We start from the raw sequence: 23,406 nt of genomic DNA, 5'->3' as shown, positions 1-23,406 counted from the left end.
GTTAAGAATTTAAACATATAAATTTAAAAGCCTAATAATTTTTTTTACAAATTTTTTATGATTTTCCAAAGTCAGAACAGGGGAACCCAAATCCACTCCGACCTTGTTTCACAAAAATTAATATATCTAAAACTATAAAACTTCGTTTCTTTCACCGTTTCTTCCATATGAAACTAGACTAAATAAGATTTAATTACATATTTAATTCAATCTATAACTAAATTTCTATATTTTTTGGTAAATTTTCAAAGTTAAGTCACTACTGCTATCCAAACTATTTTAATGAAAAAAATATTTTCTTTTTCATGGTTCTTTGAACTATCTTTCATTCATTCACACATAATTGACATACTTTTGATTACTATACAATTTATACACTTATGTTTATGTGTAGATTACCTATTCATTTCTTAATTTTAGTACTTTTCACCATACAAATCACATTCTCTCTTACCAATTTAGTCTTTTAAGTCTCTATTCTTGATCAAATACTTTCTATTTCTAGTATTTAGATTAAATACATGTTTCATACATCTCACTCAAAACACCTTTAACTCAATCTATTGAAATACAAGTAGGTTTGGTATGAAACTTACCTCCTTTATCAAGAATTTCTTCATTTCTTCTTCATTTCCATGCATTTCTCATCTTCACCACTTTCCTTCCTTTTTCTTCTCATTTTCTCCACTTTCTTCTACTATTTTCTTGCTTCTAAATTGATAAGCATATTCTCTAGAATCTCTATTTCATCTTCTCTTTTTAATATCTAAGGAAATTTTCAAAAATTTTGGGTAAAAAGGTAGGTTTTCAAGGCAAATGACTAAATTGTAAAGAAAAAAACTTCTTTTCTCACCCTTTCACTTACATTGGAAGGATGATCCATTTCCTTCATCCTTCCCCTCTTTTTATATTACCATTTTTCTAAATAAAATAATAATAAATATCTAAGCAAAATATTAATAAAATAATATTTAACTAATTAATTAATTAAAAAATCACCAAAATATCATCAACATCATCATTACATTCTAGAACTCTCCCTCTTACTAATTGACCATTTTGCCCTTTTATGATCTTTCAAAATTTCATCCTTATTCATCACTTAATTTGGTAAAATTGTGATTTAATCTTTTAGAATTCTTCACCTATTCAATTTGGTCCCTACATGCAAATTCCATATCTTAGTAAATTGGATTATTTTCACTTTTGGTCATTTAAATTTCTTATTTTTACACTTCGATCCCCTAAATTTTGAATATTTAAACTTAAGCCAAAAACTTTCCACATATTTACGATTTAGCCTTTACTTTAAATCAATATACTAAAACCTACTTCTTAATTATTATTATTATCATTTTAAAACTCCTCAATATTCTCTTTTATCCGCTTTATATAATTTTATCATTTTACCAAAAAATTAATTGTACATCATTCAATTTATTACTACTTTTATGATATATCAATTGGAGGGATGTTACATTTATGCTTGTGGCATAAAACTTTTTGCATATTTGCAATTTAGTCCCTTCATTAATAAATCATGTCATGCTTCTTGATTTAACTCTCTTTTGATGTATTGTAACTTTCATTTTCGTTAATCTTATACCTTATTTCGCTAAAATTTTATCTCATATTATTTACGATCAAGGGGGTTTTGAGGATGTTACATTATATCACTAAAATGATTTTTATATAAAATCATAGAGATATTGAATTAAACTTTATACTTGTTATGTAACACCCCTAACCCATATCTGTCGCCGAATTAGGGTTACGAGGCATTACCGGACAAAACATAGTTTCACATAGTCATTTATTATATTTATACACATGGTTATATCAATTTCTATATCCAATATCAATCATCCACCAAAATCATGTAAATTAAATTTTTGCATATAAAGAACACGTAACTATATAAAATTTGTCATGCTTTATTACTTATAACACATATACAAACTAGCTTTAAAATTCGACCATATTAATATAATCTATATAACCACATATTCAAATTTAACTAATATGCAACAAAGCCAAATTTTATGTACTTAATACAGATTAATGTTTGAACCACATAACTTTAATATTAACGGCAATCGTATATTTCATTAGTTAAATATCAAACATAACATTTCCTAATTTTTGCACAAGCACATAAAAAAAGCCATTCGAACCATATTACAATAATTATTATGCAATTACATATGCGACTTTAGCAACATTACAACCTGACCAAACATACTATTGATGTATATAAATATGTATAGTGCGCCTCTTACCCTAAAAACAAAAATGAACACAATAATCCAATGAACACAGTTAACATTCCTTTGCACACCTAATTCGCATATTTATATATATTTATATTATACCTAACTTCATTTTTTTTTCATCCTATTATCTAGTCATTGATTCGATTACACTAATATAAAGATCATAAGCTTACCAAAATAAACCGCATATCAAAACCAAATTTACAAGCACACACATATGTGCATACTTATTTTAATATTAACATTATCTTGATGCTCTTACTATCCATTCAAGCTACCCGAATTCACATGATCTATAACCAACCAAGCTACCATAAATATATCCATAATTTACTATCACCATTAGCACCTAAGTAATCAATCCAAAATAATGACATAACATTATTTAATCTATGTTTCATATACCAAAAACACACTCCTAAAGTGAACTACTTTCATAACCGAATATAGATCAAGCTTTTCATCACCCATTACCGAATTATATTCCAAACATTACAAGCATATATACAATGGAACCTTTCTCCATAATAAACTCAAGTAATAAGCAAATACCTAAGTGAACTAATCATAAGCCACATATATATATCTCTACTTCATACCGAATTCATATACTAAATACACTACATAACATAAACCATGACTGAAAATGCATAAACCTAAACATCATTAACAATCCATAATCAAAACACATTCGTATATCAATATTACCCACACACATATATATATCATGACCAAAAAATTACTTAAAAATTAGAACATTAGCATTAAGATTGATCCATTTTTGCATGGCTAAATATATACAACTTTCAAAAGCAACCAAAACAATTACCAGCCTATACATGCCATAGAACTATGATTTAAACTTTTAAAGTACCAAAATAACTGTTGATAGTGTGATGAACTTTCCTGACGATCCCCGAGCTCGTAACTAGCTTTCCAAAGTCTACAAAACAAAGAACGAACACACACGCAATAAGCTTAGAAAGCTTAGTAAGTCATAAGCAAATAAATCATTATAAGATTATTAACAGTTCAATACAATTAGGCCTAATATAAACAATTTCAACCATATAATTGCATTCACTTTTCTCATATAATTAAATTTACTACATAAGCATCATTCATTGTCATATATCTCACATATAGTTATTTAATACATACTCACTTTTCATTTCTGAATTACATAAACAAATCATACGTACCTAAATCGGATACATTTTTACATAATCACTCATTTCTCAATATTTCCCATTAAACCGTTCAGAATCAATAAGGATACTCGGAAAACTCAAAAAGCTCATACAATGCCAACGTCCCAGACGTGGTCTTATATGCAATCAAATATCGATGCCACTGTCCCAGACAGGGTCTTACACGTAAATCTCAAATCGACGCCAACGTCCCTGACGTGGTCTTACACGATAACTCATATCGGAATCCTATGTCATGACATATGTATCCTAACTATTCCTATGGTTCGTACGGGACTTTCGGACGTCGTAATTCAATCAATTCGATCACAATACAAATCACACCATGCTTATAACAATTCGGCAATATGTCAAATATACATACATACCAATCCGGCATATTTAAAAACATATACATTTAAAACTTACAACATTTATTTACTTATGAACTTACTCGTACAGAAACGAACGGATGGAATCGACTACTCGACCACTTTCGATTTTTCCCGATCTAATTATGTTTTCTTTTGTTCTTGATCTATATAAATTCAAATTTGGCTATTTAATAACACATTTCATTCAAATTTATTCAAAAACACATAAATGGGCAAATTACATTTTAACCCCTAACATTTCACATTTTTCACAATTTGGTCCCTATTTCACAGAACACAAAATATTCAAAATTTCACCACACGCAAGCTTGGCCGAATTTCACTAGGGTCCCTAGCAGCCCATTTCTTTCATTTATTTCGCATTTCAACCCCTAAATTTACAAATTTCACAAATAAATCCCTAATTTAGATTTTTATCAAAAATTACTTAACAAAATTTAATAATCTATCAACAAATATTTATTTTTCATTATCAAACAACAAAAACAAAAATTTCTCATCGATGGAAAATCACAAAATACACAACCAATTCAAAAATTCAAGTATGGGCTAGCTAGTATTCAAAGCAACAATCTCAAAAACATAAAAATTATCAAAAATCGAGCAAAAACGAACCTTGATTCAAGCTTGAACCAAGGTCGAATGTTCAAAGCTTTAAAACCCCCTTTTTCTTTTCTTGTTTTGGTGAAAGAAAGATGAACTAATACATGGTTTTTGTTTTTGTTTATGTTTTATTATATTAACATATTTCACTAATTTTACAAAACTAACATTTATAATTTAATATGAAATCCATATATTATAAACCCAAAACCGTCCACTCAAATAACCAAGGGTCAAATAACCACTTAAGGGCTTAATAATTAATTAATCATAGCAAATAAACATTTAAACAATTAGTATGTCACTGTTGCATTTTACACAATTAAGTTCTTTTATTAAATTAACTATCCAATCGGTAAAATTAAATCACGAAATTTTCACACATATCAATTAACATGCTATAAACACCAAAAATAATATTAAATAACTTTACAACTTCAAATTTGTGATCTCGAAACCACTGTTCCGACTAAGGTCTAAACCGGGCTGTTACATGTTACAACATAAAAGTTTAAGTGGTTTCTTAATGGCAATTTACACTGTAGAGGTGCAAAAAAACGTTAAAATGGGGATGGTTCACACCTTAAATGATGTGAAAGCTACTTGGAACGGTAGTTTTAGGATCTCATGAGCTTTGGAAAATTTGGCAGAGTTTTAGTAGGTTTCCTAAAACCCTTCTTTTTGTGATGGATAATACTGTTATAGAAGAGCAGGAGCTTTGTTGCGGGTTCCACTAAAATGGTACCTTAGATTATATAGAGTGGTTTTACAGGTATGAGTGCTTTATTAGGATGTGACGATGTGCCTTGATGGTATAGTGTGCGGAAATGGATTTAACAATTGCCCCATTAGATGAAAGGCAAGTTATAAAATGGCATGTCTTGAGTTGATTCATTGGCGAGGCTTGTGGATGGTCTTCACATGCCTAAAAAGCAAATTTGCTAACGTCGACCTAAAAGGAAAAATAAGACATCTTGGAGGTGATTTTTCTTTGTAAGTATTCACTTTTTAGCGAGTTGAGGCCTTAAGAGTCCTTGCCCAATAGGGCATTAGAGCCTTAAGAGGTTTCGCCATAAACAACATTGTGGCCTTCGAAAGGTCTATCCAAAAGCAGAAGTGAGGCCTTAAGAGGCCTCACTTAAACGGGTACTAAAGCCTTAAGAGTCTTAGTTCGAAATAACATTAGGGCACTTGGAAGGCCATTGTTGTTGTAGAGTTGCTTCTCTGATAGACATTAATAAAACTATTTTGTTGCTTTTTTGTGAAATCTATCTGGATGAATGCTATTGATTTTGTTTTCATATATAATGAAATTGGTTTGAAACTTTGTCGTGCTCATTGCTTTTGCGTTTGTGTGTAGGCATTATGGTATTTGTTAGATTTGTGCATCATGTTGAATTCAAAAAACATATATACTTGTGTTTGAACAGACATTTTTAGCCTAAATATGCAATAACATTTGTATAATTTGTCTAGGCCTAAATAGACAATTTTGTAATGGAAAAGGTAATCGACTCTTTTGCTTAGGTCTTTTGTTGTACCCATTGTCATCAAGGGGGACAAAGTCTTTGGTTAATTCTACCGGATGATATAATTGAAATGTTACTTGAATATATATCAAAAGGAATTTGATTTATTTGTTGTTGTTGTTATTTTGTTATAGTTTAGGTAAAATGAATTAAAGTCATTAAAAATAATGGTAAAATTGTCAAAAAGAAAGAAAAACATAAGAGTACTTGAGGAATACATAATAGTGAGATTATTTCATATATTATGAAACCTTGACACGATGGAAAATACTAACCAACTTCTCAAAGTAATATTTGAAATTCAAATATGAGAATCTTATGGCAAAATCTAACATGAGTTCAAAAAAATTTACATTGCATTCCCGATGAGATGTGAGAATATAGATTGAAACCTTGAAGGCGATATTATTAAAAAGAACAATTACAAGCCCCAAACATGAAGGATAAAACTATCACGAAAAATATAAAAAATTTTGACTAATTTGAATGAAATGTAGTAATTTGACTAATTTAAAGATATTCACTTAATTTATTCGATTTGGAAAATCAAAACAGGACTAAGGGTAGATTTGGATGGACAGTGTATTTACCTGCGGTTAGTGTAAAAACAACGGTGGCGATAAGATTAGATGATGTAGCAATACTATAACGTGAAACAAAAAATAAGCTAAACATACCACATCGGACCACACCCCCGATAATTTGTATTCCCCTACTGTTAGTTATTTTGAATTTCAAATTAATAATTAAATTGTTGATTTTTTATTATATAAATTTAAATTAAAAATTAAAAATAGAATTTTGGAATCACCTTTACGGCTTTACCATTTGATTGAAACTAAAAGGGAAAACACGAAAAGATAAAGGAAAATTATGGTGGGAGTTTAGGACTGCCACGTCGCCACCCTTTTAAAAAACATTTTATTTTTCAGCAAATCCCAAACCCTAAAAAATAAAATTAACAAAGAAGAACTTTCTTTCCCTACATCTCTGTCCCAATTTTATTGATTTTCAAACCCTAAATCGATCCGAGAAAAAAAAATCTAAATTCTTCTGAGAATTCGCCATGGTCAGTTATCTGCCAACTCCAATCTTATCTCCTTTTATCATATTTTCACTTTGATAATCTCTCATCGTTTTATTATTTCAATGAATTGTTTTCAGTCTGGTCGCGGAGGCAGGGACAGATCGCGGCGTGACCATCCGCCGTCGGGGATTTCAAGTCGGGCTAATGCGCCTCCTTCGAGACACCTTTGGGTAGGGAATCTATCGCACAGTATACTAGAGCCGGACCTCACAGACCACTTCTTGCAGTTTGGCGAACTAGAGAGCGTGGCATTCCAGCCTGGTCGAAGCTACGCTTTTATCAATTTCATGAACGAAGAAGAAGCTATTTCCGCCATGAAGGCGCTCCAAGGTTTTCCCGTAGCGGGGAATCCGCTTAGGATTGAGTTTGCCAAGGCGGTTAGTCTTGAACCATTACTAATATTACTTTTTTGTCTTTCTGGAATTAATTTAAGTTTGATTGAACTTCCAAATTTGTGTGTTTAGTAGCTGATGATTGCCAGGGAAGTTAAAAGAAGTTCACGACCTTTAAATAAACATAATTCAACCACATGAAAGAAAAAATAGAAGCTGAAGATTAAGATAGAATTGGGAAAAGGATATTAAATTGGCTTTAAACTAAGGCTCTGTTTGGTTGTTATTAGTTTAGCTGCTTGCTTTGCTGCTTATGGAACCGAAAAGCAATAGCCCTGTTTCCTTAACACAAAAAGTTCAACTTGCTTCGTAATAGAATGCAATTTTTTTTAATTGAGCAATTATTTTGGGTGTGTTTAATATTGTTATTTGATTCGTCTTTTCTTTTACAAGTATTTGATTGGTCATTGTAAATAAAATGTGATTTTGTGTTTCAATAGCCTTTTTCTTTTTAAGAAAGTTTGAGAGTGCACAAGCAAACAGCAAAACTAGCAACCAAAAGAGCCTGTAAATAAAGAAAATAGTGTTTGCAGTCCATTTAATTGAACAATTGGTTGTGAATTCCTAGCAATTTCCATCAAATTTTCTGGTTAGAGATAATGGAAACGTTATAGCTCCACAACCCAAATGACCTCAGATGCTTATATTCTTGGAGATTCATTCCATAACAACAAACATCATGTCAGGAATAAAGGGAAAACATCATACTCAAGATTCTATTTCACTTAAATTATATAGTTCTTCGTGAGGAAATTCTTTACAATTTGTTTACTTCTCTCAATAGCAGCAACTTTAAGAAACTAATATCCTCCACCACAGCACCATTTCATCTGCAAAGTTTGCTGTAAATAGCAACTGATAAAAACTGAAGTGAGCATCATGTGTGAAGATGTTTGATAAGGCTTAGCATGCTCTTCCCAATTACATAAACATCCTACAAAACTTTTCTGGTCTGGCAATTAGTTTCGTGACTTAGAGTATTCATGACCATAACTGTACATTATCAGGTTCATAAATCTCAATTATGTCAAGAATAATCACATAAAAAAAGCAAAATAAGAGTAATAGTTCTTTCTGCCCATTTGCATGATCACAATGTGTTGGTTGCATTTTCTTCCAAGATGCAGTTTTTGGAACAATGCTATTCACTTCCATTGCACCACTCAGATTTCAAAAGACATTTCCTTCACCATAAGACCCTAAGTGGGTTCTCCTTACAAGGGATGCATTCTTTTGTCATCTTTCTTCCTTGCTTTGCTATATGCTCTGCCGTTCTTTCCAAGCACTCAGCATAAATTGCACAGTTACAATCCATTTAATGTCAGGTTGTTGCTTTTAGCGACTTGGAAAACTTGATTAGCAGTTAATTTTCATCAATTTCAGACCAATTAATTGGTGTCTTATTCTGGAACCTAGTAATGCGTTCAATGTTGTTCAGTCTGATGCCATCCTGTGCAATTGTTTCATGCATATTGCCAAGCAAAACAGGTACTGTGAATAGATGCTACAATACTTATTTAGATCAATTCATCACACTTAATCTCGCTGGGAAAACAGCTTTTGGAAGTTAAATTGTTGAATATGATGGATAAAGTTTATTGACCTAGAACAATGTACATAACAGTGTCATCATCAATGCTATTTATACTGGAACTGTATCCTGTGCAGCAATCTGAAAACTTTCTTCAAGAAATAATAGAAAACTAACACAAGACAGCTCTTTTATTTCTCCTGCATAAAGATATGTTTTTAACCTCCACAATCCATAGTTATGCTCACACCTGCAGATGCTTGAAGAAATAAAATAGGTTTTCAGGTGAAGTAGGTTATCTTTCCAATAATTATTCTAGGCCTTTTTTGTGCTACAGGGTCTAGAATACTCCCATGTCTGCTAACATCTTGAAGCATACCTTCGTTTGTGTTTAAGTAGGAGTGAATAACTGATGATAATGTAATGTTAACAGGTTTCAGGGGGCATTAGCCTTTTCTTTGCTAGCAATAAATCTTACTTGAGTACTAATATGTGCCCTTGTTGATGGACACATCAAGAATAATGAAATAATTAAATGTCTTAAAGATAAAGTCTGATGGGAAAGATGGAACCAAGAGAAATGGATAAAAACGACTGGAATTGATGATTACTAGATTTTGGATAGAAGCACCATTCTATGTTGAAATTTCAAAAACTTAATCATGCACTGCATGGGAAAGTGGAAGGTGTAGAAGGAAAATCATTGACATTGATTTATGATAATAGATAGTAGTAAGAACAGATGGCATAACCAGTGCCAACAAGAGCCATAAATTCAGGGCCATTACCTGATCTACAAAGCCTCCAAAGTCTGTGCCAACTAACAGTCAAGCTTGCTTTAAGGTTTCATATCTGTATTTTCTCTGAAATGTTTCCATTTTAGCAGGGACAGCATAAATCCAGAATTACTATCCACTCAATGCATCATGCAACATAAGATACAAACGAGTACTCTGTCTTCCTCGTGCCATTCATTTGCCTCAGGACACATTGCTAATCTCGTGAACATTAGCATTGTGAGGCGGGAGGGCTGTTTGTAAACCTTGGAATTCCATGATAATTAGTCATTACTTTTACTATATATTTCATTCTACTTATTACCTATATGGAATCTAAAACAACCCCTTAGGTTAAGTTCAAATTGTTAACTACTAAGAGAAAAGTAACTTTTTTGTGTTGAAATGATCATTAATGTCATAGTTATTATCTTATATGCCTGTCTAGTTTTTCAAGATTCGATTCCTGCCAAAAAGGACAATTAAAAGGAAAGAAAAGAAATCAGAAGTTCTAGGTAGTCCTGAATGTAGCTGTTATGTCTTCAAGATTATAATCGAATTATTCCAAGTATAAACAAAATCAATGTGCATATCAGTCAATTTATACAATGAGCAGGCTGCCATTGCTTTCCATATTTAATATTCTCAGAACTCTAAACTCCAATATGAAAATATCTCGTGGTAAGAGTTCTTTGGGCAAGGTGTACAGGACTGTGGAACTATCGTTGACTCACTGTTCTACAAACCTCAGTGATCGAAGTGATGAAAACACGTGTATTTTCACAAGATTTTTGTTTTCTACTTATGATGATGCATCTCTCAGTTTCACAACCAGGTTTATATGTTTGTTTGTCTTTTCAGCAAACTTTAAGGCATACATGTGCTTGTGGCAGACTCACAGTTATGATGCAATAATGTTTGTTACTGTGCTGTGAACCCATGGCATAGTTTTCACTTATGATGAGATGTGTGTGGGTGTGCAAATATTTTGTTGTTAGGGCAGGGAGATGTCCTTTTTGTGTAAAGAAAAGTGTTGTTAGCTTACCAATGTTTTTGACCCGTACTCTGAGCACTATGAGCATCATATTTCTTTACTGGGGCTTGCTTGATGGAAGTTTAGTTGCTTTTGTACTATTTGTTAGGACATTTGGAGTATGCATGTGATTGAATAGAGCAAGTGCTCATAATGAACATAAATCGCCACCCATCAAATTTTGTATTAGTCTATTAGAGGCTTGGTTATTATTGTTTTTTAGAGGTCATAAGTAGTTGATCCTTTGAAAAGGGAGCATAGTGATAGTAAAAAAAGTATAAATTTCAAAAGTCAAAACTATTAATTCATGAGAATGTTAAAAGAAAATTACTATGAAGTTTACAAATCCGTAGAGCTTATTCTATAGAGCATTTCACACGTCCAAAAAGGTATGTCTTACAATAAATTTAGTCAAAAATCTCCAATACGATGCCTCATTAGGTGTTTTTACTTCTAGCTTAACTATTGTGGCAGTAGGATCTTGAGTAGAACTAGTGCAGTGGCTGGCTATTTTTCATTAGCTTCAGAAGCTTGCAATACCATAGTTCAATACATCTGTAGAATGTGTTTGCTACTGGAAATGGTTACTCGTGCAGGTGCATAACTTAATTTCTTGCTCCATATCCATCCACTGGATTCTGTAGCCTTTATGTTTTGGACTTGATCAATCTGGATTGAAATGATATGAGATTGCTTTAGTAAGGGTTGATTTTCCCCTTACCTGGTGATATTCTTAATTACAGGATAAGTCATCAACACCATCACGTGATGAGGACTACTTGCCACGACTAGATGAGCAACGTTCTAAAGTAAGAGGGTCACCTTTCTCACCAAGGGACAATAGAGCACGTCGTGGTAGTCCTGAACATTTTTCCCTTGACAAATCAAAGGTGAATGATAGAAGTGGTGATCCTAGTGAGGTCCTATGGATAGGATTTCCAGCTTTATTGAAAGTGGATGAAGGGATTTTGAGGAAGGCTTTCTCCCCCTTCGGTGAGATAGAGAAGATTACTGTGTTTCCAGGACGTAGTTATGCATTTGTTCGCTTTAGGCGTTTATCGTCAGCTTGCAGGGCAAAAGAAACTCTTCAGGGGAAGTTATTTGGGAATCCTCGTGTGCACATTTGTTTCGCAAAGAGTGAGGGTGGATCATCCAACAGTGGAAGGGTCTCAGTAAATGCCCCCAACTCTCCACGTTTCAGGTCAAATGGTCGCTTGGGGTCTTCTGAGAACTTTCTGCATGACAGGAGTTTTGCAGAAACAGAAGATGCAAGTATCAGATCTCCTTATATGTCAAGTTACGATTCTGGTGATGTTGATGTCTATAGTTTCAAGAGGAAAGGTAGTTCATGGAGTGGTGGAAGCACATATGAACCCTGGAGGTTTGGGGAAGGGGAGCCTGACCCTCGAGTACCACAAGATATGTATGAACATAGTAAAAGTCCAATGAGGTACCATGATTATCCTCCAAAATTACCTCAGAAAAGTGCATTCTATGAAGAGCCTTGGGATATGCCTGAAGACCATTATCACGTCCATGGAGCCAAGAAATTGAGAACTGGTTCCTTTCCACCTGAGAAAGAGCTACCAGAGTACTCTTTATCTGATCTTGAACAAGAAAAACGTGCTTTTCCAAGGATGCTCTCTGATGTTCCTCAACCTGAAGCCTTCGATAAGAACTTTGAACCTGCAGCTTTGGGGTGTAAACAGATCCCGGATCGTCCAACAAGTTTCACTCCAACTCGTGGAGAAAGGAATGATCACTGGAAACCATCTTACGATGGTTTTCCAGTAGATTCTGGTTCTCTACAATCAAACATAGTTGAGAGGAAAAGATTTACTCAGGAGATGGATCAGCCATCTTTGAAAGAGTGGAAATGGGAGGGGACAATAGCCAAGGGTGGAACACCCGTTTGTCGTGCTCGCTGCTTTCCTGTTGGAAAAGTCCTCGACATACTGCTGTAAGTAGTACAAATCCTTTCTCATAGTTAACATTTGTTCTTATTAATTCCTCCATTAGCTTTAAAGTAGGTCCTCTGAAATGGAGTTGTTCTGTGTTATTTCCGTTATTCAATTCATTGTTTCAAGCCGCAAATTGACAGATAATGTCATTTTGTAGTCGATGGATTAAAGGTTTAATTATTTAATGTCCAATTTGATACAATATGAAGGAGGAATTCTGCAACTATTTATGCACATATTTGTTGTTTAATATTTTTTAGATTTCTTCCAAAAATCAAGTTGAATTTTTTTTTTCTTTTGAAAAATAATGAATCTTTCCGACTTCATGGGGCATCACATGGTATTTCTGATGGCGTCCATTTCCGTTTCCTGCCAATCCTTTGGACTTCTATGAATTACTGATTACCCCTACCTTGATGCTGCAGGCCTGAATTCTTAGATTGCACAGCAAGGACAGGTTTAGACATGCTCGCAAAGCATTATTATCAAGCATCTAGTGCTTGGGTTGTTTTTTTTGTTCCTGAAAGTGATGCCGATATGGGATTCTATAACGAATTCATGAATTACTTGGGAGAGAAGCAGCGAGCGGCTGTTGCTAAATTAGATGATATGACAACTTTGTTTCTTGTACCTCCATCAGATTTTTCCGAGAAAGTACTGAAAGTACCTGGGAAACTGAGCATTTCAGGTGTTGTTTTGAGATTAGAGCATTCTGGTTCCACTCTCGGTTCTGCACATCTGAATGAAAGAAGTGATGCAAACTCGTTACCTTTTCATGGTGATGCATCTTATGCAAAGCCATCAACAGCTTCAGGGTCATTTCCTTCTATGACATATCCTGAATTAAGTAGGCAAGGAATTAAAGACATCTCCTATCCAGGGAATGTGGCCACATCAACTCCACCTGTTTCACTTTCCGCATCTGCTCATTCGGTTGGAAATATATCAGACATGTATAATGAACAGAGGCGTGATTATGCACCCGAGCAAAACGCTATGTTTGGAGCAGGCTGGTCTTCTCATGATCAGCAGCATCCAGTTTCTGTCACCAGAAATGCTCCCTCTCAAGTTCCCAGCTTTGATCCGGCAATTCAAGGGAATCAATCATTTATGCCAAGAGCAGTGCAAGAAACTTATACTGGTACCGCTGGAAGTTCTGGTATTCCTTTACCTGGAAATAGCAAGCCATCTATGCTCGAATTCAAATCTTCAGTCCCTTTATCAATGCCGAGTAATGCCCTTCAACCGGAACAATTAGCACAACTAGCATCATCTCTTATTGGGCAACAAGGACAGGTTGGGAATGCTCCAAATGCATCAATGGGGGAGAGTTTTCGACATGCAAACACAATGGACCACTCCGACATGATGAGACAATCACAGGGATACGGTTTACAGAATAACCAGCCTGTTCCGGAGCTTTCAACATCTCAGTATTCTCAACTGCAACAGTTACAACAGCAGCAGACATCAAATTCAGCTGCAGCAATCTCTCAAGCACCTCAAAGAAGTCAGCAACTGCAAGGTACCGGCCTACCGGAAGAAGGTGATGGCGATCCGCAGAAACGCTTGCAAGCAACATTACAATTGGCAGCAGCTCTTCTTCAACAAATTCAACAAGGGAAAGGGACTTGAACTGCTGTGGGATTCAACTTCGATACGTTGGGTAAAATTTATTACTTTTTAACAACTAGCTTCATGAAATTTCACCTTGTTTTGTATTCTATGGTTCGATTCACAGTCTTCCGAAGGATTCAGCTGATCATCTCAGTTTTTAGCACTGTGCTGAAGGGATTTCATTCTCAGATACTTGAATTGCTATACGTTCTTAGAAATGTTAGTGATGAAGCCTACTTAAATATGTATTCCTGTTTTACTTGAGTAACAACTTGTAATCCTGCCATGTTGATAGCTACCTTCAATCCGCTAAATAACTGGTTTTTTTTTTTAATTATTACTTTTGAACAGGGGTATAATTGAGATAGTTATGCTCTCAAGTCATTCAAGTTTAGCTTAAAAAGAAAAATGAATTCAATTTAATCGTTATCGAGTTGAGCTTGAACAGCTTGAGCTCATTCATCTGAGTTAGAATCTCTTTGCACTTCACTAACATGTAGGCCTAATTATTGTTTGCTTTCTGTTGAACTCTTTTATTTATAATTAATATTTAAAAAAAAACCTCACTTTGAACTTATGCCGAAGCATAGAAATTGAGCTTGATTAAACGAGTTTAATAGGGTCCGGTCAAAAAATTCGATTTCGATTAGAAATATTGAACTTGACAGGCATGCATTTGTTTATATCAAAAATGGAAATAAATTTCAAAATAGACTGAAACCCGAAAAAAGAGAGAAACTATTACATATGGAATTTACAATAATTAAATCACCCTCCATCCAGTGCTAAAGTCCAAATTTCACATTGGGTCAGCCCAATTCTCAAATTTACTGGGTCTATTAGTCTGTTAAGAGTATTTTTATCTTATTTACTCAAAAAAAATAGATAAATTAGTATAAATCAAGTAATTGATCTTGTTAAAAGTTCTATCCATTTTACTATTAATGACTAGCCCCTAGGCATTGACATAATGTACACGCTGTCTAGTTATTTCGTCAACCACGCATTAAATTAATAAAAATTAACATAGCAATTCATGTCAGTCCTGTATTCAAATTTTTATTACATCGAAACTTGAGAATACTTGGTAGGGAAGGAATGTTACATTTTGGTAATTCCTCCAAACATTTCTGTGATATCAACCATTCCAAACTTTCCAGCTACACAAGGTTTACAAGGTTTAACGTATTGTGTATTTGGTACATTCGATGTATGTTCGGATATGCATGCGAAACACAAATCTTTTAAATGTATGAAAAAAAATTCTTAATAAAGAATGAGTTTACCTGCGTCGACACATAACAGGTGTCCGGCACTCAACTCTAAGCATGGGTGAGTGACTAATATAAGCAATGATGATAGTACAGAAAGGGATTTCGTTCTACACACCTACATATATATTCACAAGCTACGCTGACTAATAATAGTTCCTAAAATTAATCAAAAGTTAAAGCAAAGTTATAAATCATGGGGTGAAAAATGGAACTTTTGCATTCTAATTTATCAGAAATAACACACATGGAAAACCATTTTAATTTTGATAAAATGATAAGGGGGCCAGATTTTTCTTTTCTTTTTTCTTTCTTTTTTACCTTGTCTTTCGGATTTTACTTGAGTATTCCGAGCCCTGAGACAAATGGTCAGAAATCAGTAAGAGCCCCGAATCATGATTTCATCTGATGCGATGCATGACCGAGGATGTTGTTGGCTAGTTCTTCATTCACCTTAACCGGAAGCGGAGGCATCTGTTTCATTACCTCTGGCAGATCATTCAAACTGGTAAAAAATGAAAAAAATCGTTGAATTACTGCAGATAATATATATAAGACAATAAATAATGCATTCATGAGGGATGGAACTTTCTTATCATTCCCCTCTATCAAAACAGGAAGCTACACAACAGGATCATCTCTGTCCGACTTTCCACTAAATATAGGGAGATTGAGAGAGGAAGAGATGAAGATCCATGGTCCTCACTCACAAGGTTCATCATCCTTGTTCCAAAAACTAATCATCTATGCAGCTCCAGAGCCAGTCGGGGGTAAATCAAAATAGAAATAAAGGATCAGGCTTAGCTGGGGGTCAGCCCCCATGCGTTTGCATAATTTATATAATTCAGTCAAAACCTAAACCATGAAGAGGATGTGTATGAATTCTATAACAATATATATACACACAGCAGGAAATGTCTTAACCTTTTCACTTCCTCGACCATTACGACTTACAACCTTAGCTTTAATGAATTCTGTACAAACCAAATGTCAAATGAAACTAGTGCCAATTTCTTTAACAAAATAGCTTGCAACAATAATAGGTGAACGCATCAACATGGAGGACAAAATGTGTTGAGAGGAGGTCAGTCTTGGACCCTCAAATAGTTGAGGTATTGCTCGGAAACAATACATCCACAGTTTGAGGGTCCAAGACTGACACCCCCTCAGCAAAATGTTATTTCAAAATTGTTCTCTACCAGATGGCAGAACAGAACAGAGCCTATTTACATGCTCCAAGGAGTTTTGCTTACGCCATTTTCCACTCTAATTCAGCTATTGGGAGAAAAAACTGATCACCCAAATGGCTTCTGGTAGAGGTGCTCATGGGCCGGGCTTGGAGCCTGGAAAATTTTCAAATCTCTTACCCAAGCTCATTTGGGCTGCACCCAGACAAGCCCGAATAACTCATTTTGCTATATTTTAGATTAAGATTCATATTTATAAATAAATTTAAATAAAAATATCCATATTATCATTAAAGTTTTAAATAAAAACACCTTGTCCTAGCCCAACTTAGGACGACCAAACCTATCGGTCGGACATGTAGCCCAGCCCTTGGATGGGTCTAGCTATTGCTCATGCAATTTGATTTTGAATCCCGCAAGTTGTTCCAAGTTCTTGACTTTGGGTAGACAATAAACCCAATATATTAATGACAATGACATAGGCATCTAGACATTAAGGTAGGAAGGCTAAAAATTTGACTTGCTGCTCAATTTTGGTTTCAGAATCTTTACATAATGATAAATATGAATTATCTTTGTACATCAGTGGCTGTTAACTTTGCTCGGCAAAAACATAACAAACTTAAGTGTGGCTTGATAATTAGACCGACAAGCCAAACCTATCTTGCATCAGCATCAGGTGATATATAACTTTTAACATCTCACATGGTGAAAAATAGCTAGTCCTTTAATGATAGGTAAAACTTTTATGAATGTGTAGTAGCATGCACAGGAAAGTAAAATAGCTACCAAAAAGAAGCTGAGAAGCCAAAACAACCAACCATACTCTCAACAGAAAATTTTACGGCTATTGCCTCAGATTGACAAGTACTAGGATCATTTTCTCATTTTCATTACTAAGAAATTAGTTTTAGTTTGCTATTAGAACATGAGAAATGCCCTCCCCTATAATACCATAAAAACAGTGCTTCCAGCTGCTTTTTCATGTTCATCATTTCCTATGAAGGAAACTAAATAAATTAATAGAATGGTACTGTTGACAAGAAAAAGAGTCCATGATTGCCATAAAAATACCATTTCACATCACATGGAAATGAATGTTTATAGACTTGCACTCGTGCAATAAAAATGCAATTACGATGAAGTCCTATTAGCATAAAACAAATATTAAAGAAATCTCTAATTTGGACAAAACAGAAAAATCAAATCATAGAGGTAACATACTCATTCATGATCGTGAGGATATTGTCCCGGGCTTTGCATAAGAGATTTATATTATCATGTACCTGAATGGAAAATAAATGGTAATAATATCAATCAATAAAGTAGCCATTAGCTATTAGGGGATTAAGTACATGAAGTTGATTTCCCCCCCTTTCATTCCATTATTTTACCCTGTTGCCACTTTCAATCAAAATCAACAATGACCACATATAAGCAAGGGATGAAAAAAATATATTAAGTTTTAGAGGAATATAATATAAAGATTTCAACTCCTACGAAATATGATTTATTTGTCAAGATAAAAACCAACAGAGAGAGAGGGAGATCTCAACCACATAAAATGAAATGAAGCAACAGCAGCACTAATGAATGCAAAATTAGAACATATTTGCTCAGAAGAATAGCAGGTCTCTGTAGCACATAATTATGGAGAAAATTCTATTGAAACTACATGCATCACCTGGAAAGCTGCAAAATTTGCAGAAATCTGATTAAACATTTGAGCGTTTTGTTCAAACAGTTCTCCCGTCACACCACCAATGGCTGAAAAGACAATTCAAATTCTTAATTTAAAAAAAAAAGTGTAAAGAAAGCAAATTGATTATACACTTTTCTGTTGGTAAATTTTAAACTCAATGTAAGGTTTATGCTCTACGTGCCCAGTGACTCTAGTCAGCTCCAAAGAATTACCGTGCATCCTAATTAATAATTTTTAAAATAAAAACATGGCTATTTTATTTCCACTGATTGAGCATTTCAGCTCAAAGTTTCTGCCCAGCTGTAATTTTTATATTGGAAAACAGTGAAGTCCTCTCTAATATATGTTTTAACCAAACCTTCATATAGGATGCCATCATCGTTGTCCATAGGGATCATTGGTAGAGCATATGAAGGACCATTAGGTCTAGTTGTTAAATGAGGTGTAGACTTCACCGAAGTGTCCGTACCCTTCTCCTGTGAAACAATGTCGCTATCAAACTTGAGGTTACAAAAACAAAAGTAGCCTACTAAGAAAAGAACTGAGATGCAAATAGATGAATGCATAAACAAGAGGACTGACTAGAGGTGTAAATGAGACACGGGTGTTCGCAAGCTATTCAAATTTGACTAAAAAAAAACTCAAATTCAATTTGGTGATTATTGAGCCAAACTCAAGCTCAAGCAGCTTGAGCTATACAATAGTCTATTTGAACAGCTCACAATGCTAATCCAACTATGAATGAACTTAATCGAGCTTGAGCTTGAGTAGCTCAATTATGTCACAAGCCAAGCTCGAGCTTAGAAATTGATGTTCAATCGACCCCGAGCTGAGTATCAATCCCCAAATTTCAAGTTGAGCTTGAGCTTGCCACTATTTGGGTTCAGCTCGGCTCAATTACACACGTAGGGCTGAGGAAACTTTTAATGGGAAGGAGTAGCAGTTCCACTCCCATCACCAACTGAGCTTAACAATGATAAGCTAGAGCATTGACAAAAACTCCTAATACCATAAAGAAATTTCTTTGAAAAAAAAACAAAAGAAAGAATTAGTGTGGAATATCATGCAAAAGATCTATCTGGGTTGAACACGCTATGGAGTAGACCTTCTCTGCACAAGTTTCAACTTTCAACCATATCTAGTTATGCCCAAGGTTTTAAGCTTTATTTATCAGATAGTCAATTAAACATGCACCTAAGGCACAGTGGAAATTACATAATTGTGTTACATATACCAGCTACTTATGTAACCTTAATTTGTTATCTGGTTGCCTCCTGCTTGAATCATTTCAGGCACACCTTTATTTCAAGAACTTCAATATGCATGTGTAATGAAGGATGATGAGTGTATAACAATCACAGGAGTAGTGAGTGATATATATATTTGAAGCAACTGTCATGTCAAGAAAGCCCAAACGGGCTTTAGAATTCATAGAGAAACAGATTTAGAAACTAAAAACTCAGTGACCATAGGAAACAGATTTAGAATTCATAGAGAGAATAAGAAACTACAAAAGTTACCAACGGGCTAGGTAATTTCAGTCAGGAAACGATCACAGGGAAAGAACTTTCTTCCGAAGACATACTTTAAGGAACAATTGTGAAATATAAAGCAGTGTATAAGTACATTGAACATATAAATTGTACTAGCATGAAGATTCTGAAAAAAAAATACCCTTCGGTCTTTATTTTTCCTTGCTGAATGATCCTCCTTCCTTCGTTTGCCATTTTCCTTTTTCTGCAAGCATATTCAACTAGGTGATTTTTTGGCACACAAATACAATATATGCATATTTACTACAAATACAAACAAAATGATTATGACACATTCTACAGACATTATGCCATACAAAATTACAGAATAGAACAATTTTTTTAAAGAGGAATGCTAGCAGCCAAACTAGCTATAGACCTTTTTTCCAATGAGCTATAGAACTTTTCCAGATGAGAAACGAAATAGAAAAAGATAAGGCATCCATCAAGAAGTAGCAGGAGAAAAACATAAGAATTAGTTGAAAACCTATCTCATACAGTAGTTTTCTGAAGGCAGATAATCAGCTAAACAAGGAATCAAGAAAAGTCAGTCATAAACACAATCAGTAGCTAATTGTTTTATCCATGAATAATGATCCACGATTATTATCATGCCATTGAAGAATGTTAGACATCTTTCTTTCTGCTATAATACACTGAACTTTAATTAGAATCTTATAGCTCTAGATAAGTAGAATTTTTAATATGATATGAAACATAATCTAAAATTCATTTCTTAAAAAAGCCTAGGACAAAGCTTAAAGCTGGAATTGAGCTTAATGTCATTGCAATTTAATGCATTTTAGAAATATAAATTAGGCATCAATAAGCTTATAGTAAGTCCCACCTCATTATTAGTAGTCCTGTCTCTACCCTATGGTAAGGACTACATGTCAAACATACCAGATTTTGGGTTCTCCCTCCAATAAAATCAGCACAAATACATCCCTTTACACAAGAGCTCTAAAGAGAAACTCTTGACATTCACATTAAATGAAACATTTGATTTAAAAAAATCAAGTTGTAACCAACTTACAGTCATCCATCTACAACGCAGTGCCACCTCCCGAACTGTTTTGTCCTTCAACTGCATTGCGATCTTAGCATAGCGAACTATGGTTGAATCGGAGGTATACCTGCAAACAGAGATATTGATCAAGCCTTCAGTAATCAAAATCAAGTGAAGAAATATACAAGGAAAACAATATGGGACCCAAAAAATAAACAGGGAAAAAAGCAAATATGCCCAAAACTCAACCAAGAGAAAACACATTAGTAATTTTTGGCAGAGTAAATTACCAAAACAAGTAACATATATAACAGAAGCTATTATATAAGCCAGCATCACAATTAAGCATACTTTAGATTTCTGACGGGACAGTTATATGAGGAGTTTAGATGGACGACCACCAGATCAACTATAAACTAAATAAGAAACAGGCCACTTTAACTGGAACCAGCATGCTAATAGTTATGCCTTGGAAATATTACTAGTTCTAGAATATCACAACAACATAAATGCAAGTAACAAGTGAAATAGCTTTTATTGAACTAAACATCAAGATGGTGAAAAAGAAGCCACTCCACAAATTTATGTGGTCACAATGCCACGAATTATTGGATAGTGTTAGACAGCAAGCTCCTCGTAATGAATTGAAACTGGCAAACGCTAGTATTCTAATTCATAGCAACTCAAGCAACACTATTGTACTCACCAACCATCTTTCAACCCAAGACTGAAGAATATTATGGAACAATATTTTATTGGTTTGTCTCAAACCACATCACTTAAACGGAGAGTCCATGATACTGTATCTAGCATAAAGTTTGACCAAGGAAGAAAAACAAGGTAATATGGAAGCATGTTTTACCAAAACGAAGACATGTCCAATTATAGTTAGCCAAATGTCTTTTGTGCAAAGAACTCCTTGGTTTTAAAGTACGAAACAATGCAAGTTCATCAAGGGGAACAAAGGAATAAAGGAAGAACAAAAGTATCTCTTCAATTCCCTCAAGCCTACAAAATCATAATTGAGCAACAAACAATAGTCGCTAAAACTGAAAAGTTCGCACATCAAAAAAGACAAGTACATCTTTGAATCATGTATAAAATTTGAAAATTAATAATAAATGTGTAAATGATATTTCCAGTTCCCAATGATTTTTTTAAGCTTATTAAATTAAAGAGTGAGTAACAAGTTCCACACAAGTAAAAGCAAACGAAAGGAACAAAACGATAAAAGAGGTACAAAATGAAGTGTTAAAGACGGAGAGGGAACTTAAGCTTACTTGACGAGCAAATCTTCGAGCATCGTTTGTTCTTCAGGAGTCCAGTCTAGGGAGATGCCAGGGTTGTGCCTCAACGCGGACTGCGTGTCAGCCGAGACGGCGGCGGCGGCGGTCGATGTATTGCCCCCACTATTGTTCGAATTGACGGCAAGACCATTGGCAGTTGGAGGAGGAGAAGGCGTTACGTTCTGGTTCGACGAACCTTCCTGATGATTCCCCGTCGGATTCGCACTCGCAGCCATTAATCATATATAACAAAAAGCTAAAATCCTTTCTGTTTCTCTCGAATTCTAACGATGTGAACTAATGAATTGGAAATTTATCTATTATTTGGAATAATTGTGATGTTAAATGTCTGCTGGGACAATTGTAATTAATCAGAGAACAAAAGGGAGAAGGAAAGCGTGGCTTCTTGCAAAGGGATAGAAATGGAGGAGAGTTGTTCTTCAATTGCCAACCTAAAAATGCGAATCTTTTTTTTTCACTTTTTTCCCGAGAAAGTGACAGATTTTTCTCTTTTTAGCATGCTTTAAGATGCTCTTTTTTTTTTAATTCTTTATATTTAATCCGCTTGCCCTTTTATTACCGAGCTGTAATAATAAATTGCAAGAAATAAAGAGATATATATTTACGTAGCCCTCCCCTCACAAAATATCTGAAGTAACTTTTTCATTTTTATATTTCTGATAGATTTTTTTATTCTTTTTTTTTATTTATGCATTAGAGACAAAGAAAAATATTATACGGACAAATGGATGCCAATAATTATGAGGTTTGGTTGAAATCATCTCTCCCACTAAACTTGTCCCATTTTAATTGTTATAATTAAACTTTAAAGAAATTATATAATTAGTCGCTCAATTATTAGTGTATTTTTATTTTAATCATTTAATTATAAAAATTTTCTATTTAACTACTAATATTTTCGATGTTTCTATTTTAATCATGCTCCATTAAATCAAATGATATATGACCTTTTTAAACTGGTATAATCCCATTTGGTTCTCAATTCTAACACATTTTATAAATTTAATTCTA

General features: G+C 34.1%; 2 protein-coding genes across 2 annotated transcripts; one reads left to right on the top strand and one right to left on the bottom strand.

The window, feature by feature from the left end:
• The first annotated feature begins 6,899 nt into the window (after positions 1-6,899).
• Positions 6,900-14,719, top strand: LOC107916377 (flowering time control protein FPA). Its single transcript, XM_016845646.2, has 4 exons — positions 6,900-7,059; positions 7,155-7,454; positions 11,553-12,769; positions 13,196-14,719. The coding sequence occupies exons 1-4, from the start codon at positions 7,057-7,059 to the stop codon at positions 14,403-14,405; spliced, it is 2,730 nt and encodes a 909-aa protein (XP_016701135.1). The 5' UTR covers positions 6,900-7,056; the 3' UTR covers positions 14,406-14,719.
• Positions 14,720-15,426: 707 nt separating this feature from the next.
• On the bottom strand, positions 15,427-22,899 carry LOC107916386 (uncharacterized). Its single transcript, XM_016845658.2, has 7 exons — positions 22,369-22,899; positions 21,116-21,215; positions 20,222-20,284; positions 18,906-19,023; positions 18,530-18,612; positions 18,070-18,131; positions 15,427-16,163 (listed from the first exon to the last, which is right to left on the bottom strand). The coding sequence occupies exons 1-7, from the start codon at positions 22,608-22,610 to the stop codon at positions 16,052-16,054; spliced, it is 780 nt and encodes a 259-aa protein (XP_016701147.1). The 5' UTR covers positions 22,611-22,899; the 3' UTR covers positions 15,427-16,051.
• Between the last annotated feature and the right edge of the window lie 507 nt (positions 22,900-23,406).

Source organism: Gossypium hirsutum, chromosome D08 (assembly GCF_007990345.1).
Source record: "Gossypium hirsutum isolate 1008001.06 chromosome D08, Gossypium_hirsutum_v2.1, whole genome shotgun sequence".
NCBI classification, from domain to species: domain Eukaryota; kingdom Viridiplantae; phylum Streptophyta; class Magnoliopsida; order Malvales; family Malvaceae; genus Gossypium; species Gossypium hirsutum.
This window is presented reverse-complemented; position numbering and strand designations above follow the sequence as displayed.